Raw genomic sequence first — 19,544 nt, forward strand, 5'->3', positions numbered from 1 at the left:
AGCTTGGTGGTAAACAACAACAACAACTTTCAACTTCTTAATAAAGTACCATGATGTCAGACACATCCAACTTGGTTTTAAGCCTAATGTGGTTGCCCTTTATTATTAACTTCCTAACAAATTTATTCCACAATTGCTTTTCTTTTTATGAACTTTCAGTCTGAAAACATTGAATGGGGTCAGATAGAAAGCTTTAACTTCTTAGCCCCTGGATGTCTTTCGCCAGTTCTTTATCCACAGATGTTACTTCATATTTGAACTTCTTTGCATTTGCACATGCTTTTTAGTAGCCCAGGGTACTGAATTTCCACTTTTAATTTTGCCTATTAAAGGCCCGTATGAACAGGCCAAAAGGCCTGTGATCCCACTGACCGGTTGTTGTCCTATATGGACATGCAAGCCAAAAGCCCCATGCAAAAACTGGCCAATATGGATGCTGATCCTGCAGTCCTGGGCCAATCTGAACCCAAAGCAGCCTTAGTGCAGGTCAGAAAGACTTGTTGTTTGCAGCAACAGTGGGGACACCCCACGCATCTTACTTGCTGCCGCATCTTCTTGGAAGGCACCTGCTGTGGCCTCTGACATCGAAAAGGGATACCTGGCCACATCCATATTTTTCCAAATATTTCCTTTGTGGAACTGAGTTGTGCTTGTAAACTGAGAAGCTGTGCAGTGGAAGAAACAGAAACAATGCTCCTTAATGCTGAAAGCATTTCTATTATAACTGGCCAAGGTTGATTGTGATGAACAACCAGATCTTATGTATGTATACTTTGAAGTCACAGTGATTTTCATTAGAGTTTATTCAGAAGCAAGTACTCACTGGATCGCAGCCTAAGGCTGCAATTTTAAGTCTGCTTGCATGAAGACACACTTTAAATCAGTTCGATTTCCAAGTAAACAAATATAAACATGGGACTTAATGTTTGCAGTCTTAAACATATTCCATCAAGCTCCATGGGGCTAGAGTTAAAAGAGCATATGTACAGGATCAGGCTTTCAAAATGCAGAGTTAAGGATCAGATTATAGAGGAGTTTAGAAGTCCACGTCTCCAAGGAATATTTCCAACTTTTTTCGAAAGCAAACTCCATTTCTAAAAGCTTGCTTTCACATTAATTTAGAGACCTTGTCAATGCCAATTATTTTGAAGCCACAGGAGACGTAATTAAGGAATGGAAAAAACTACATAAAATACTGAAAAGCAATCTTTCTTGAACAGCAAAAATAGCCTTATTAGGATAAAATGTATATAGGGCATTCATATAAGAAAATAGCTTTATAAGCAATCTCTAAAGAAAAATATATTTACAACATCAGAGCAGCAAAATATGGAGAAGTTTTCTGCTTTTCAAGCAGTTGCATACTGTAAGTGCTTTCTGGCTAGGGTAAAGCTCTTTTATATGGTTGCTGAGCAACAGCAAAGGACAGAAAAATGCTTAAGAACTTTGTTGCTTTAGGGCAGGGGTCGGCAACCTCCGGCCCGCGGGCCAAATCCAGCCCGCGGGCGCCTTTGCGCCGGCCCCCCGGTCCCTCCTGCCGCCGAAATCTCCGCCGATTTTGGCCGCTCCGACCGCCATTTTGAAGGGCAAAATGGCGGCACCCATTAGGAGGCCCGCTGCGGCCTCCGGAGCCCTGAAACAGGGCTCCAGCAGCCGCGCCGGGCCCCTGTAAGGCCCGCTGCGGCCTACGGACCCCTGAAACGGGGCTCCAGCAGCCGCGCCGGGCCCCTGGAAGGCCCGCTGCGTCCTCCGGACCCCTGAAACGGGGCTCCAGCAGCCGCGCCGGGCCCCTGGAAGGCCCGCTGCGTCCTCCGGACCCCTGAAACGGGGCTCCAGCAGCCGCGCCGGGCCCCTGGAAGGCCCGCTGCGTCCTCCGGACCCCTGAAACGGGGCTCCAGCAGCCGCGCCGGGCCCCTGGAAGGCCCGCTGCATCCTCCGGAGCCCTGAAGCGGGGCTCCAGCAGCCGCGCCGGGCCCCTGGAAGGCCCGCTGCGGCCTCCGGGGCCCTGAAACGGGGCTCCAGCAGCCGCGCCGGGCCCCTGGAAGGCCCGCTGCGGCCTCCGGAGCCCTGAAATGGGGCTCCAGCAGCTGCGCCGGGCCCCTGGAAGGCCCGCTGCTGCCTCCAGAGCCCTGAAACGGCGCTCCAGGAGCTGCACCGGGCCTTTGGAAGGCCCGCTGCGGCAGCCGGAGCCCTGAAATAGCGCTCCGGCGGTCGCAGCGGGCCTCCCTCCTGGCTCCGCCCACCTCCCTCCTCCCTCCTATAAATGGAGGAGCGGGGGGAAGGAGGAGGGGGCAGAGGGGGAGGGAGGGGAGGGGAAGAGAGGGAGGGAGGGAGGGAGGGGAAGGGAGGGAGGGAGAGGAGGAGGAGGAGAGAGAGAAAGGGTGGGAGGGAGAGGAGAGAGAGGGAGGGAGGGGAGGAGAGAGAGAGAGGGTGGGAGGGTGGGAGTGAGAGAGAGGGAGGAAGGGAGAGAAAGAGAGGGAGGAGAGAGAGAGAGACAGCCACAGCCACTGAGCCAGGTGAGAGGTTTGTTCTTTGGGGGAGGGGGTTATACTACCTGTGCCTTTGTGGTTTGAGACAGTGGCATGCATTTTTTGCTGTTTTGTGGCCTTGCCTAGTCACTTCCATGTTGCAAATATTGCTATTATTATTGTTGTTGTTATCCTTGGTATTCTCTTTGCAAAATCCCCCCACATGGACTTGCTTGCTCTTTTCTGAGTTGAGACAGTGGCATGCATTTTTTGCTGTTTTGTGGCCTTGCCTAGTCACTTCCATGTTGCAAATATTGCTATTATTATTGTTGTTGTTATCCTTGGTATTCTCTTTGCAAAATCCCCCCACATGGACTTGCTTGCTCTTTTCTGAGTTGAGACAGTGGCATGCATTTTTTGCTGTTTTGTGGCCTTGCCTAGTCACTTCCATGTTGCAAATATTGCTATTATTATTGTTGTTGTTATCCTTGGTATTCTCTTTGCAAAATCCCCCCACATGGACTTGCTTGCTCTTTTCTGAGTTGAGACAGTGGCATGCATTTTTTGCTGTTTTGTGGCCTTGCCTAGTCACTTCCATGTTGCAAATATTGCTATTATTATTATTGTTATCCTTTGGTATTCTCTTTGCAAAATCTCCCCACATGGATTTGCTTGCTCTTTTCTGGGTTGAGACAGTGGCATGCATTTTTTGCTGTTTTGTGGCCTTGCCTAGTAGCTTCCATGCTTGCAAATACTGCTATCATTATGCTTATCCTTTGGTATTCTCTTTGCAAAATCTCCCCACATGGACTTGCTTGCTCTTTTCTGGGTTGAGACGGTGTGCATGCATTTTTCCTGTGTTATGGCATTGCCTAGTAGCTTTTTGCAAATATTGTTATTATTATGCGGCTCCGCCCCTGGAGGGTGGAAACTCCGCCCCTGACATGTGGCTCCGCCCCTGGATAGTGGAAGCTCCGCCCTGGCATGCGGCTCCGCCCCAGAGGGTGGAAGCTCCACCCCCTGTGTGCAGCTCCGCCCCTGGAGGGTGGAAGCTCCACCCCCCAGCTTCGGCCCCCCCAGTTGTCTGAGGGACAGCAACCCGGCCCCCGGCTCAAAAAGGTTGCCTACCCCTGCTTTAGGGGATCATATATTTTAGATCTTGTCCTAACCAACAGTGATGACTTCATGGAAGTGGCAAGATCCTTAGGTGGGAATGACCATATACTCCTGGAGTTTGTTATACATTGGAAAGGGGAATAATAAAATAATAATAATAATAATAAAATTTATTTATGTTTCCCCGCCTCTTCCAGTGGATCGAAGCGGGGTTACAGACTAAAAAAGCACAAAGTGTTTACATAAAAATTCAATTAAAAGCAGCTAAAAACAATAAAATATACAACATCATACACTAACAATAGCATCAACAAACAAGGCAGGGATCATACACAGACAGGGCAAGTCATTCATATCAGGGGGTATTCATATCTGGTGGGGTATGCTCGGCTAAAAAGCTCGGTTTTAATCGCTTTTCTAAATGTTTCTAACGAGGTCGCTGAGTGGATCTCCTCAGGGAGACTGTTCCAAAGTCTCGGAGCTGATGTTGAAAATGCTCTTTGCGAAGTAGCAACATACTTAGCGGTTGCTATCTTCAATAGGTTCTTACCTGATGTTCTAAGAGTGCGGGGTGGATTATATAGGGAGATGCGGTCCCGTAAGTAACTCGGGCCAAGCCATGTAGGGCTTTATAGCTAATAACCAACACCTTGTACTGTGCCCGGAAGCAGATAGGGAGCCAGTGAAGATCTTTTAAGATAGGTGTAATATGGTCAAACCTTGATGAACTGTTGACCAATCTGGCTGCCATATTTTGCACTAATTGAAGCTTCCAAACTTGGTACAAGGGTAGCCCCATGTAAAGCGCATTACAGAAATCTAGATGAGAGGTTACCAGAGCATGTACCACCATTTCAAGGTCCCTTCGGTCTAGATAGAGTCACAGTTGGCATATCAACCGAAGTTGATAACAAGCACTTCTGGCCGTCGCATCTACTTGAGATGTCAATTGCAAGGACGAGTCCAGAAGTACTCCTAAACTGCAAACTTCATCCTTCAGGGGAAGTGTGACCCCGTCCAGGACAGGTTGACAAATTTCCTTCCTTAGGCCCGAGGAACCTATCACAAGTACTTCCGTTTTCTCATATTTGGGTGTCATCAGCGTACTGATAACACTGCACCCCATGTCTCCGGATGATCTCTCCCAGCGGTTTCATGTAAATGTTGAACAGCATGGGGGACAGAATAGCTCCTTGAGGGACATCAGATGTCAGTTCCCTCTTAGAGGAGCAAGGGTCCCCCAGCTTCACCATCTGGAATCTGCCTGAGGGGTAGGATCGGAACAACTGGAGCGCAGTGCCCCCGATGCCCAGCTCCCTCAGGCGCTCCAGAAGGATACAGTGGTCAACGGTATCGAAAGCCGCTGAGATGTCCAAGAGCACCAACAAGGTCACACTTCCCCTGTTGATGCCCAGACGGAGATCATCGACTAAGGCGACCATGGCAGCATAGCCTGCCCTAGCCTTTAAGAAAGATTTCATTAAACTTAGGGAAATACTGGGAGTTATCCTCTGGTCAGAAATACTAAAAGTGAAGGGAATTTACGATGGATGGGATATTGAAGGCACAACAGTTCCAACAAGGAGGAAAAATGAAAAGAAACCAGGATGGAAGCCTAAAGAACTTATAAAACGTACAAGAAATGGAAGAAGGGGGTAATCTCCAGAGATAAATTCAAATGTCTTGGGAGAACGTCAGAAAAGCTGAAGCGCAGAAAAAGCTCAGGCTTGCTAGAGAAGTTAAAACAATAAAAAGAGTTTTTTTGGTTATGTCTCTAGCAAAAGGAAGAGCAAGGAAATGATAGGGCCACTGCATGGAAGAGATGGCAAAGTGCTAAAAGAACAAAGAAAATGCAGAACATAGCACCCTTCTTAAACTAGGAAAAAATGCTCAACCTGGGGGAAATGGAGCAAGAGCTATAGTAGGGGAAATGCAGCACAGAATAGGTAAAGAGATAGTACAGGTAGACCTGCCTACTCTAAATGAATTTAAGGGTTGATACAGACAGGCACCTGCATGGCGCCCATTTTTGCCCCTCATAGGCGCCACACCAACCCTACAGCCCAGCACTGACGCACGCCCTAAAAAGAAGCCGCCTAGAGTGGCTTCTTTTTAGGAGTGCCATAATGGCGCTCATGTGCATTGACGCCACCACTTCCAGCAAGCACCGTTTGTGCATGCGAACACCCACACATCATCGTCACACACCCCGTGTGGGCAGGGCGCCTACAAGATGGTGCACAGGCTCCTCTAGAAGGGCTGGCATATAAGGCCGCCTAGCCCTCCGGAGCCCTAAAACAGCCCCAGGAAAGCACTTTTGGCCATCTGTATCGGACCTAAGTCACTAGGACTAGATTAATTACATCCAAAAGTATGAAAAGAACTGGCAGAAGTAGTTTCTGAACCACTGGTAACAAACTTTGAGAAATCCAAGAGAACAGAAGTACCAACAGACAAGGAGGGCAAATACTGTCCTCATCCTCATCTTCAAAAAAAGGGGGGAGGGACCCAAACATTTACTGCCCAGTCAGCCTGACATCAATACCAGGAAAGATCGAAGAGCAGATAAAATTAAATAAAGTGTAAGCACTTAGGAAAGAATGCTGTGATCATGAAAAGTCAGTTCTCAAAGAGACGTCAAGCCAGACTAACTTTTTTTGAAAGAGTTACAAGCTTGGTAGATGAAGGGATGTAGCATATCTTTATTTCCGTAAGGCCTTTGGCAAGGTTTCCCTGTGATATCCTTGAAAAAATGTTAGTAAAACGTGGGCTAGACAATGCAAATGTTAAGTGGATTTGTAATTGAATGACTGAACCCAAAGGGTGCTCACTAATGGCTCCACTTCATCCTAGAGAGAAGTGACCATTGGGGTGCCTCAGGGTTCTGTCATGGGCCCAGTGCTATTCAACATCTTTGTACATTATTTGGATGATGGAGTAGGAGGTATGCTTATCAAATTTGCAGATGACACTAAATTAGGAGGGATAGCCAGCACCCCAAAGGTCAGAATCAGAATTCTAAATGATTAGATTGGCATATTAGAGAGCTGGGCCAAAATAACAAAGTGAATTTCAACAGGATGAAATGTAAGCTATAAAATGAATAAAAATGAAACACACCAATATAGGATGGGTGACATCTGGCTTGACAACAAGATATGTGAGAGAGATCTAGAAGTCTTAGCGGACCACAGACTGAACATGAGTCAACAGTGATATGGCACCTTAAAAAGGCAGTGTGATTCTAGGCTGCATCAATGGAAGTACGGTGTTCAGATCGAGGGAAGTACAGTAATAGTACCACACTATTCTGCTTTGGTAAAGACCTCACCTGGAATACTGTGTCCAGTTCTGGGCATCACAATTTAAAAAGGATGTTGACAAGCTGAAACATGTCCAGAAGTGAGCTCTCTTCTTAGGCTGAGAGATTGTGACTTGCCCAAGGTCCCTCAGTGGGTTTCCAGGGCTGACTAGTGCACCCAGTAAACTCATGATTAATGAGCGCTTGCAATTAACACTGCTTAATACGATAACCCTGCATTTGAACCCTAGTCTCCCACAGTCCTAGTCCAACACTCAAACCACTACACCACTGGCTTCAATGAGATGTTTATGCCACTACTATGCTGCACACAGAATATTTTATTTTTTATTTAGGATATTTATATCCTGCCTTTCTGTTTTTAAAAAGGAATATGGAGGGAGAGAACAATAAAAAAATTGTAGAACATGCCATTAAAACACGCACTTAATAAAAGCTAATAACAATAAAGACATTATAAAGAGGCACATATGATAGATTAAAAAAAACAATCCAGGAGCCATGAAAACATATAAATAATAATAATAATAAATGCTTTATTTGTATACCGCCCTTCTTCCAATCAGGGCGGTGCAAAGCATAGTAACAAATACAATATACAATATACAAAAACAATAAAACAATTTAAAATATACCTTAAAAACAGATACTAGCCAGCTCAACATTGGCTATCGGGGGGGGGGGGGGGGGCCTAACTAGAGCTCGTATCGGGGAACGCTCGCTTAAACAGGAAGGTTTTTAAATCCTTCCTGAACTGGGCTAGGGAGGTAGCCGAGCGGAGCTCTATGGGCAGCGTATTCCAGAGGGTCGGGGCCGAGATGGTAAATGTCCTCCTTGCAGTGGAGGCTAGTCTTGCCCCAGGTACCCTCAGTAGCTGCTGCCCAGATGTTCTGAGTGTGAGGGGCGGATTGTATGGGGAGAGGCGGTCCTCAAGGTATCCTGGGCCCAAGCCATGTAGGGCTTTATAGGTTATAACCAACGCCTTGTATTGCACCCGGAAGCGAATAGGCAGCCAATGCAGATCTTTAAGTACAGGTGTTATATGACTGGCCCTGGATGTGCCAGTGACCAGTCTGGCTGCCATATTCTGTACCAATTGTAGCTTCCGGGTATGGTACAAGGGTTGCCCTATGTAGAGCGCATTGCAGAAATCCAGACGAGAGGTTACCAGAGCATGTACCACCGTTTCAAGGTCCCTGTGGCCCAGGTAGGGACGCAGCTGGCGAATCAGCCGAAGCTGATAACAGGTGCTCCTGACCGTTGCATCCACCTGAGATGTAAGGTGAAGCGACGAGTCAAGAAGCACCCCCAGACTGCGTACCGAGTCCTTTACGGGAAGTGTGATCCCGTTCAGGACAGGTGGAACCACCGCCATCCCCGGGCCAGGAGAACTTATCACGAGCACCTCCGTTTTCTCTGGATTCAGACTGAGTCGGTTTTCCCTCATCCAGCCCATTACTGACTCCAGGCAGGCCACAAGAGAAGAGATGCCATCCCCGGTCACTGCATCAGCCGGAGACATAGAGAAAACTATTTGGGTGTCATCAGCGTACTGATAACCCCGCGCCCCATGTCTCCGGATGATCTCTCCCAGCGGTTTCATGTAAATGTTGAAAAGCATGGGAGACAAAATGGCTCCTTGAGGGACCCCAGATGTAAGGGCCCTCTTATCGGAGCACACGTCTCCCAGCTGCACCATCTGGAACCTCCCAGAGAGGTAGGACCGGAACCACTGGAGCGCAGTGCCCCTGATTCCCACCTCTGCCAGGCGCTCCAGAAGGATACCATGGTCTATGGTATCGAAAGCCGCTGAGATGTCCAAGAGCACCAACAGGGACACGCTTCCCCTGTCGATGCCCAGACGGAGATCATCGACCAAGGCGACCATGGCCGTCTCCACCCCGTAACCCGCCCGAAAGCCAGTTTGAAATGGATCCAGATAATCCGTTTCATCCAAGATCGATTGAAGCTGGATTGCAACTGCCCTCTCGATCACCTTCCCCAAAAATGGCAGCAGTGAGACTGGCCGATAATTACTATGCATCAGGGGGTCGAGGGAGGGCTTTTTTAACAGCGGTTTTATAGTGGCCAATTTCAAGCTGGATGGAAATTGCCCATCCCTCAGAGATGTATTTATAATCCGGTGTAACAACGAGGTTACCACCGGTCCCCCCTGAGCCGCTAGCCATGAGGGACAGGGATCGAGGGAGCAGGTTGTCTTCCGAACGCTTCCAAGGATCTTGTCCACATCATCGGTACTAACCAACTCAAACTGATCCAGTTTAATGGAGTCCACGGAGGCTCTGGATGCCTCTACCCTAGGTTCTGCGATAATGCCGGCGTTAAGACCTTCGCTTATCCGAGAGGTTTTATCCGCGAAGAAGTTGTTAAATTGGTCACAGCAGGCCTTTGAAGGTTCAAGGATCTGGTTCAGGGTGGGAGGGAGCTGAGTTAGCTCCCTGACCACCGTAAACAACTCTGCTGGACGCGACTCCACGGACGCGACACGAGCACCATAGAACAAGTTCTTAGCTGCTCGTATCGCCTCTCCATAGTCCTCCAAAAGGCGGTCTAGGAGAGCCTTGTCGGCTAAGCGTAGGTGTTTCCGCCAGCGGTGCTCTAGCCGTCACAGGACCCGCTTCCTTGCCCGGAGGTCTTCCGTATACCAGGGCTTTCGCTTGGAAGCAGGCCTGAGAGGGCGCTTGGGAGCGATACTGTGTATAGCCCTGGAAAGACCGGTATTCCAGATACCAGTCAGGGCATCAACAGAGTCGCCGTCATTTCCAACCATGAGCCCCTCTAAGGCTTCCTGGAACCTCTCAGGTTCCATCAGCCTTCGAGGGTGGACCATCCTAATAGGTCCTCCACCCCCGGGGGGGATCTGGGTAGAAGCCTTGATTTTTGCCTCCACGAGGAAATGATCCGTCCATGGCAGGGGGGAAATATTAGTTATTTCCGCCCACGGATTTTCCGCATCCGTACAAAAAACCAAATCCAGTGTATTACCCGCAAAATGCGTTGGACCTGTAATCAGCTGGGACAGGCCCATGGCCGCCATGGTATCCATGAATTCCCGAGCCACACCGGATGGAACATAGTTGGCCGCGAAGGGGATGTTGAAGTCGCCCAGGACTAACAGCCTGGGCGTCTCCAACATCAGCTCCGCAGCCAGCTGTGTCAGCTCGTTAAGGGAGTCCGCTAGCGCACGGGGTGGCCGATACACCAACAGAATCCTTAGACTGTCCCTAGCCTTTAGGGTCAGGTAAATACACTCGATAAAAGAAGTTTGTCGGATGTGGTTCCTGGTGAGAGACAAGGTGTTCTTGTGGACCAAGGCAACACCACCCCCCCGCCCACCTAGCCTGGGCTGGTCCTTCACCAAAAACCCGGCAGGGAGGGCCTGTGCCCACACGGCATCTCCCTCAGGCCCAAGCCAGGTTTCGGTAATGCAAGCCAGGTCGCAATTACTGTCCTCCAACAAATCATGGAGGATGTGGGACTTGTTGTTAATCGACCTGGCGTTGCACAGGAGCAGCGACAGGGTTTGTGGCACGGTTGGAATGACCCTCAGGTCCCTTTGGTTAGGAGGGGGACCGGAAGGAGAGATAGATATTAAGCATCGATCTCGCCTTCCTCTGTAACGCAAGTCCGCCTTCCTACCGCCATACCTCCCCCTGCCCCACACCACCTCAATGGGAGCTCCGCTTACATCGATATTACCTTCTTCCTCCCCAGCCGAAGCGTTCCCCGCGTCCATGCCCTCTCCCTCCCCCTTGCAAACCACAGAAAGAACAGAGGTGTGACACAACAGTCATCCTCTGTTCTAAGCTGACTTGGGCACAGCCCTCTCGCCCCTTCTACTATCACTGTGTTCTACTATCACAGTGGCCCATCTCTGTTCTACTTTTTGTATTGCGTTCCAAAAATATTCATTTACAGAATTAAAGCACACATGCAATGAAAGAAGAAGCTACCATAGACAGTATGTAATGCCTTGTCTGACATAAAGTACAAAGCAATAGGTCACTGGTACTAGTTATTTTAGGTGATTCATACATAAGCTCAAAGTCATCACCTACAGTTGCTACACTATTTTAAGAGTAGAACTTGGCTGTTGCCATGGTACTGATAAATCCTTTTAATCCCACTTCCTGCAAGGATGAAGCTGCTGCTGATCCATTTTGGAGCTGTGTTTGTCAGTGATAGGTTGTGTGAGAGGCTGCAGAACAAGCGCTAATGCACCATGATCTGACTATGCTCAAGACACCAAGCTAATATAAGTTGGTTTGATTAATCTTTCCAGAACAAAGACCCTGATACATAGATTGTGCCAGAAATTTAACATAACCATCCAAAAAAAAAATCAGTGGTAATAAACCAAGTTGGTATAATATAGGGGCAAGCCACAGTGTGGCCAGGGTTTGAATCCCTACTCAGCCCTGGAAACCCACTGGGTGACCTTGGTCAAGTCACTTTCTCAGCCTCAGAGAATGGTAGAGGCTTTCTGAACAATCTTGCTACAAGAACCCCAGGTCAGGTTCACCTTCAAGTTGCCGTAAGTCAGAAACAACTTGAAGGCACACAACAACAATAATACAGGAGCAGGCACAAAGAAGGTTGAGAGCTTCTGACCATTTATAATAGCTTCTCGATACAAGACCATTTGGGAGAATATTCTGAGTAGGACAAACTATTAAGGAAGTGAGAGACCTCTCTACCTATAAAATAGGGATGACATGATCTAGGTATTTTTATGTGAAGAAGAACTAGTTTGAGGCAACCTAAGCAGACACACATCCCAGTTTATGTCCAGTAAAAACATGTTGGGGTGCTGGCTATCTTCCTAGAAATGCTATTTGGGAGCCAAATGTCTTAAGGAGTACACATTCCCTTGCAAGAACCTATCCATGTTTCAAGATCCGCAGAAGCATGATGCTTCTGCTTGTCACTTGGCAACTTTTACGATGTTTCATTTGTAGAACTTCCTCCCCATGAAGACGTGACTGGCACCAACATTGCAATTTGGGGTGGAAAAGAATATTATTGCATCTTACAGTGTCAACAAATGTTGCATTTTCACACTTCGTAGGATTTGCGAGGAGAGAAGCAGCTACCAAGATTAATTTGCACAACTGTGATGCTTAGAGAGCATTTCTGAAAAGTAAAGTGCTTACACAAAGATATACTGTACATGTTTTAAAAAGTAGACAGTTGAACAAATGCCTATGGTTTAGTTGATGTAGAAAGTGCATAAATTAGGTAGAATGCATAAATGCATGCATGCATTAGGAAAACGTATTGAAATGTGCATAAATTTTGAGGTGAGAGAAAAACCCATTAAGTTTTGCATCGTAATACAAAATATGAACAAGAGGAAAGCATGTGGCATTTGGACAAACACAATAAAACAGAGTGAAAAAATGTCACATATTTATTTGTAGTCATATCAGCACCTGGTCAAAACATTTCTGTTTGTGCAAGCATTTTGAGCTGTTTTATTGTTAATTTCTTTTAAATAAATGCTATATGATTTGATTTTAGTTTCTAAAACATAATTATTAATCCCAACTCTGTTATCTTTAGATAAAGAACAGTTTATAAATAGCAAAATGAATGAGAGGGATGTTGTTTTCCAGTTGAAGTGCTGAAATTGCATTTAACCTATGCTCAAACTGTATGCTTCTAGATAACAGTCCTAAACATCAGACAATACTAATAAATCTGGAATTACCTTCTTTGAAAGGAAATCAAACCCAGGTGAGCCTTGTGCCCTTGGAATCTCTCTTTGGCGGGATACAGACCGCCGCTTTGCGGCGGTCTCCCGCCGGCGCCATTTGCTCCGCGAGGGAGCCGCAGCAGCCAAACCGCGCGGCTCCCGCGCGGAGCAAAAAAGAAGCTCCATTTCGGAGCTTCTTTTTGCGGCGCCTTTATGACGTCGCGAGGCGCCTGGCGCGGACTCGCGACGTCATAGGCGCCGCGACACGTACGGACGCTCAGCGTCCGATACGTAAACATGGCGGCGCCCATGTGGAAGGGGCGCCGCCATGTTGTACGTATTCTATACGTACTAGGGTTAGGGGGGTGCGGAAGCACCGCACCTTCCTAACCCTAGTACGTATAGAAGACGTACTTTATGGCGGTCTGTATCCCGCCTTTGATAGGAGAAGAGAAGCAAATATAATCAGAGGTTATAAAAGTTACTTGTTCAGATTACAACTCTCAGAATCCCCATATAACCTGACCATTGGCCGCTGTGCCTGTTATGGGGCTGTCATGTGCAGCTATGACCATCTAGAGGTATTTTGCACTTGGGATCTGTAGAGCAGCCCTTCTTAAAGAGTGTTGTATTTCATTTCTGTACACTATTCCTTTTCTTTTATGTGTATTGTTACAAAAGCACTTCATACACTCATCACTGATTAGGACACCTCTGGCCTAGACAGCCAACATGTAAAAGCCAACCCAAAAAATATTCCTCACCTCCCCATAAATATTAATCCCAAAATTTATTTGACATGTACTTTCTCGGGTGATTTGCAAGAGGCCAGGGACCAGCATGGATGTGACATGACAAGAAAGAAACATGCTCCACATTTAGCAGGGTTTGCCAAGGGAAGGAAGGAGAGGATGCTGACTTGGTTCACTTACAAAGACCAAGAGATCTCCTCCTTTCTCAACTGCTGAGCTGGGGAGATGGGCCAAGAAGGTGTTAATCACAAGAAGAGAGCGTTGGAACCATTTTGCCAGGCTGAAAACATGAAAGGCTTCCTGTTTTGGAAAGGATTTCCTCAGTGGAAAGGAAGTCCTGCCATTCAGGAAGTTTTATGAGGCTCTAGGAGCAGCAGATTAACTTTAGATGTTTTTCACCTGACAGCTGGAGGAGTAGGGCAGGGATGTGGGGAGCAAAAAAAGAGTTTGGGGATTCTGCATGTGACTCACAATCTGCACTTTCCTCACCCCTGTTCTAGGGTATGATTCTATGACGCTGCAAAGGTGTATGGGATCAGTCTGAAGTGTCCCTCTAAGCAGTGTAGATCCAATTCTGTTAGCAATTGACTCTGTCCTCATTGACTCCACTGCTGCAAAGCTGAGAAGCTAGGGAGGTGGGGGGACAACACACCACACACCAAGAGTTTCCCTCAACATGGTAGACAAATTCAAGCCACCCTGAAAGAGAAGTAAACATTTTTTTCAGGAGAATGTCAAATCTTTTAAAAAATCTAATCAAGTCACCTCTGTTCTAGTGTTGTGTTTATGCAGTACACCACTTCATCATAATAGAAAGGTGATGGGAAGGAATTCTCACATGTCAAGAGCTGCTCTTTTGTAATGCCACAACATGTTCCAGCTTATTCCATCACCAGACATGTCACACAGGTCCAAGCTTAGAGGCTGCAGAAATAATTCTACAACAGCTATTAAAGACATATATGTTCATTATGATTTTCTCCCCCTTCTCCAGTGCTCTCTACCCAGTTTTCCTGGCAACCTTTGCAAATGAACTGAGCTTCTACTGTCAAGGTGAGAGCCACTGATGAACGGAAGAGACAGACTCCAAAGAAGGTGCTGCACTCTGCCAAAGTCTCTCATTTAATTCATTCCACCTAAGGATTTATTACAGATGGGAGGAGTGTTTTTTTTTTAATTTGTGCCATAACAGATTTGATTTAGAGAATGAGATTTTAATTTTAAGAAGAAATTGATTGAACAAAAAGCAAAAAAAAAAAAACAGTGGTGGCTGAAACATTTCCACAAGTTAAATTCTTCAAATTCTACCAAATCCTGAATTTCCGAGATTCCCTTTGACTCAAGGAAGAAGCCAGTGTATCTGAAGATGTAGTTTGTTACTAGTCTCCATCTCATATGAATTAGTGTTAAGCAGGTTGCTTTTAATACGAAGGACATGTTCAAAGACATACTTTAAATGTGCTGCAAATAACCTGTATATCTTTCTTACATTTAAGGCTACATTTCATCATCTTTTCCAAACCCAGTGCCATACTGGGTTTATGTTAGACCACAAATAGTACGGTACCCAGCCATCACAGCCAGTTGTAAGATTTTATCACACCACCCTGCTATCTCACTGCAATCACGTTATTTAAGGAAATGGAAACACTGGTTTGGGAACATACAATATCATACTTTGCTCCAATAGGGTTAAGGCACTGCTTTGGTAATCTATGGTCCCACACTCTCTCAGTATCTGTAACCCCACCTGCCTACCCTATATCCTACCTAGCATGCCTTTTGTTTTTTATTTTTGTTTTTACCACAATTGCACAATTGTGGCAATGTGATTTTTAAAAGAAAAGGAAACAAAAACAGATTACTTGGGAATAGTGAGGGGGAAGGAGGAGAATGATGCCGACTCACACCACATAACTACCTGAGAAGCAGAACTGCACCAGGAGGCACATATCACACAGAAATCCATAATGGAAAAGCAGCACAATTGTCTTAGCATATCCTATACCCCTCCCACTGGGTACAAGATTTCATAATAACATCTAGCATTCGGCATGTTTAGAGGTCATGATGTCCTGTGGGAACACATGTAAGAAGCCACACTGACCAGAGGACATGTGTGAGATAGGGTTTGCTGAATACCTTGCAGCCCACCCAGCTCTTTGCATTTCCTCTTATAATGGAGACAAAAGGGAGTTCCATCGCAAAGCAATCAGAAAACCATGACTTTTGGTAAAATCAAGGGTATGAAGTGGGAGATAAATATCCACCTCAGCCCTAGCCACAATGTTCACAGACCAGGGCTCTGTTCAACAGACCATGGTTTCACTTTCTGTGTGTAGCCCTCAAACGCTGTCCAAGTAACTCAGCTTTCCACAGACCTCTCTTCAGGACTAGTTATTATTGCCCTCTTTAACTCTCAATTCCCCTCTATCCAATCTTTCACACCTTTCTTTCAGTTAACCTTGTATGGTTCTTAAGGTTGCATTGGTTTTTGTATGTTTGCATGCAGCCTTGTACATTTCTAAATAAAACCCTTCTTCACTGAAACTGGAATGCTCTCTGCAGTTAATACTGGTATACACAGGTGAAAAGATTGCCGAAATTACCCTCCTCTTGCTGGTCTCCTTTTGAGCTATAACTTCCCCCAAATTTCAGAGAGATGCTGGCACTATTAGGTGGGAGCCCCCAATGTCCCTTCCCCCCATATTTTTGAGTAACAGAATCTTAGGCAGGTTTTATCCCTGAGTGAAAATGAACACTCCAGGAATGGATGGAATGCAAAGCAGCAGCAGGACGAACACTATGTTATGTGATAAGTACTCTCCAAAAACATTTTTACCCTGTTGAAATTCTACTTTGTAATAAAGTCTGTAGTTAAATAGATCTGAAGAGCACAGGATTAGACAACGCTGCAATAAATACATCCCACATCATGTTGGCAGGATTCAATATCACACTCGATCAACAACTAATACACTTAATTAGAAGCATATTTGCTTTAGAATTAAACTGACAACGTGAACTCACAAACTGATCAGATTTGAATGTGGTCAACATTTATAACTTGTTATCCAAGTCTTATTCAGCCCTTTTTACTTTCATTTTTTTTATTTTTTTAAAAAAAAATTAGCTTGCTTATTTTTAAGACGCCAGAGGAATCCTTCAAGTTAGCATCACTTTTTGCTTGTTCTCAGGCAGAATAATGATTTGAGCTGCACCTGATTCCATTTTTATCCTATGCTTCCTCCAAGTACCTGAGGATGATAGATTATATATGTCCATATTCACCACCTGTATCCTTAACAACCATCTTGTGAGGGTGGTTAGGTGAAAACTTTTGCCAAGATCATAACTGAAACTGGTGGAATGTAATTTGCCACCAGCATAATTATATGGAAGTCTTGGAGGACAAAGGAGGACAACTGGTTCAAGAGAAACTCCCACAACACACCCAGTGCCTAACCAGTGAGCTTTGGATCAGGAGCAGAGTTGCATATGGATACCATCTAGAAACCACTATACAACCTGGCACAAAGGTACTAGATACCTCTTTCTGCAGTGTTAGAAAAAGTAGCTACAGAGGTGTAATGCTGAAAGAAAGAAATTGGCAGCATGAGCTTTCGTAGACTTCAGTACAAAGATTATTTTGATATTGATAGTTTATAACAAGAGCTGGTATAAAAATTCTCTGATCATACCAGAAGCTGGCAGAAAATATTCTGGGATAAACAAAACATGTATGGATTTGCAAAATAAAATCAGAAAGAACAGGAACAAAATCAGGGAATTTCTGGTCTCATTAATCAGTCTGAATGTACTCATGTTATTTGTTTTCTGAGAGTTTTTGTTTGCCTGTCAGAATCCCCCTTAAAACAGTTTTTGAGAAAGCAAGGGCCAGCAGTGGTTTGAGCATTGGACAATGACCAGAGATCGAATCCCCACTTGAGCACACTTGAGTGGCGTTGGGCGAGTCATACTGTCTCACTACAGCGGATAGCAATGGCAAACCCCCTCTGAAGAAATCTGACAAGAAAACCTTATAATAAGTTTGCTTTAGTAAGTCAAAAATTACTAGGAGGCACACAACAACTGCAGCTGCACTGTAGAAATAATCTGGTCTGATACCATTTAACAGCCACGGTTCAATCCTTTGGAATTCTGTGAGTTGTAGTTTGTGGTTGTACCAGAGCTCTCTGACAGACCAGAGCACAACAAACAACAAATCCCACAATTCAACAGCACTGAGCCATGGCAACTAAAATGGTTTCAAACTGGATTATTTCTGCAGTGCAAATGCAGCCAACAACAACAATAAAGACTCTTGAATCTACTAAAATCTGAACCTTACTGTGAGAACATCAAATTCAGACAAGAAGCTCAGCTAAACAGAGAGGCTGCACCATGAATATTTGCACACTGCCATCACATTTTGGAACTTGTTTCTGCAAGCACAAAGGTAAGCTTTCTGATAAAATGTTTGTGCACACTTGAAATGACCCTACATGAACACCCACATTTTCCCAAGCATAACAGATTTAATCCTAAATAGATGTAGACAGCATGGGAAATGTTGTTTTAAACATAAAATTATATAGAAAAAACCCATGCAATGCGGGTGGTTGTTAGTTATCCCTGGTACATCACAAGACAGGAATGTGGGTGGAAAATAAACAGGTGATTCTGGCTGGTAGCACTGGAAAAACTGTAGCAGAGGTTAGAGGAGAGGGGCAGACTCAGCAGAAACCTAGCATGCATTTGAATATCAGCCTAACAGATTATTTGTCTGAAAGTTGCCAATTCCAAAACAGCAAGACTGCAAATTAGATACAGGCTGAGTCTCCCTTACCTAAAACACTTGGGACCAGAGGGATTGGGGATTTTTTTGGATTTTGGAATATCTGCATATACATAATAAGAGATCTTGGAGATGGAGTCTAATCATGAAATTAATTTATGTTTCATATACGTCTTATACAGAGAGCCTGAACTTAACTTTATGCACAATATATTTAATAATTGTGTGCATGAAACAAGTTTGTGTACACTGAACTATCAGATATCAAATCTATGAAAAATGTTGGGGATTTTGGAATTCTGGATGAGGGATACTTAACTTGTACACTGTTTAGCAGAGTAGAAAATGCCTATACAGGTTGAATATCCCTTATCTGGACTTTTGAAATCCAAAATACTCCAAAATCTAAAACTTTTTGAGCTACATAGCTGTACTGTATTTGGAAGGCTGAAGAGAAAGACACAAGGATCTGTAAAACAGCAGGAGGTGTGGATTCGTGCCAAGCACTATGCTTGAATTCTCGCCGTTTCACACATCCTTAGTCTCTCTCCAGCCTCATTATGTCTCCTTATAAATATGCAAATACAGGTATTCCGAAAGAATTTTAAAAATACAAAATACAAAACACTTCTGGTGCTAAGCATTTCAGATAAGGGATATTCAACCTGTTCTTCATTAGCATGGCAGAAGAAAATAGACAGTGGTGTCCACATCAGTCCATAGCAGGCATATAGTCTCACATCAGCATTGGCAACCAGGATGGTAATCCATAATGCTTCCTTATGTGTGTTGATTTAGTGGGACTTGGTTCCATTATGCAAAAATGGAGAAAGCTATTTTTTCTGCTGTGGTTCATTTATACAGTCCTCTCTCCGTTCTTGCGGTCTTCAGACTCACATCCCTTGCTTATGTGCGAGGGATGAATGGAAAGGGAATGAATGGGGTGTGCATCTGTGGTGCGTCCCCGCAGCACTAGCACCTATATTCAACCCAATGGGGCTTGAATATAAGCAAAATTCCGTTTTAGTGAGGGGGACCCGGAACGGATCCCCTGTGAAAAAGGAGGGGCGACTGTATCCTGGGGGGTTATGGGAATTGTAGTCTAGAAAGGTACCTTTCCCAGGTATGGGTCTCATGTAATTAAGTATGAGATGCCACGTTTTTCACTGTTAGACTATAAAGTGTCATTGGAGACTAGTGGTTTTCATGTTGTGAGGAAGTGAATCCACTCCAGGTTTTAATCTGAATAGGTTCAGCACCTTTAAAGTTCATACCAAAGCCTAGAGCAGATTCACCACTACATTGACAGAGATTATTACACAGGAGGCAAGTGTCCTTCTCCTGTTATTAAATCGTGTTAATCACATGATCG

The 19,544-nt window shown here is 45.3% G+C and overlaps 1 protein-coding gene across 1 annotated transcript in view; it reads left to right on the plus strand.

Annotated features, from left to right (window-relative positions):
* The window catches only part of PSEN1 (presenilin 1), a 71,068-nt gene extending 56,516 nt beyond the window's left edge, over window positions 1–14,552 (plus strand). The window contains exon 12 of the mRNA XM_089521827.1: window positions 14,369–14,552. Within this exon, the coding sequence (XP_089377953.1) occupies window positions 14,369–14,407 (39 nt within the window). The 3' untranslated portion in view covers window positions 14,408–14,552. The remainder of the gene's footprint in view (window positions 1–14,368) is intronic.
* Window positions 14,553–19,544: the final 4,992 nt, after the last annotated feature.

The sequence above is a fragment of the Sceloporus occidentalis genome, unplaced genomic scaffold (genome assembly GCF_023333645.1).
Source record: "Sceloporus occidentalis isolate IW3139 unplaced genomic scaffold, rSceOcc1.0.p SCAF_4, whole genome shotgun sequence".
NCBI classification, from domain to species: Eukaryota; Metazoa; Chordata; class Lepidosauria; order Squamata; family Phrynosomatidae; genus Sceloporus; species Sceloporus occidentalis.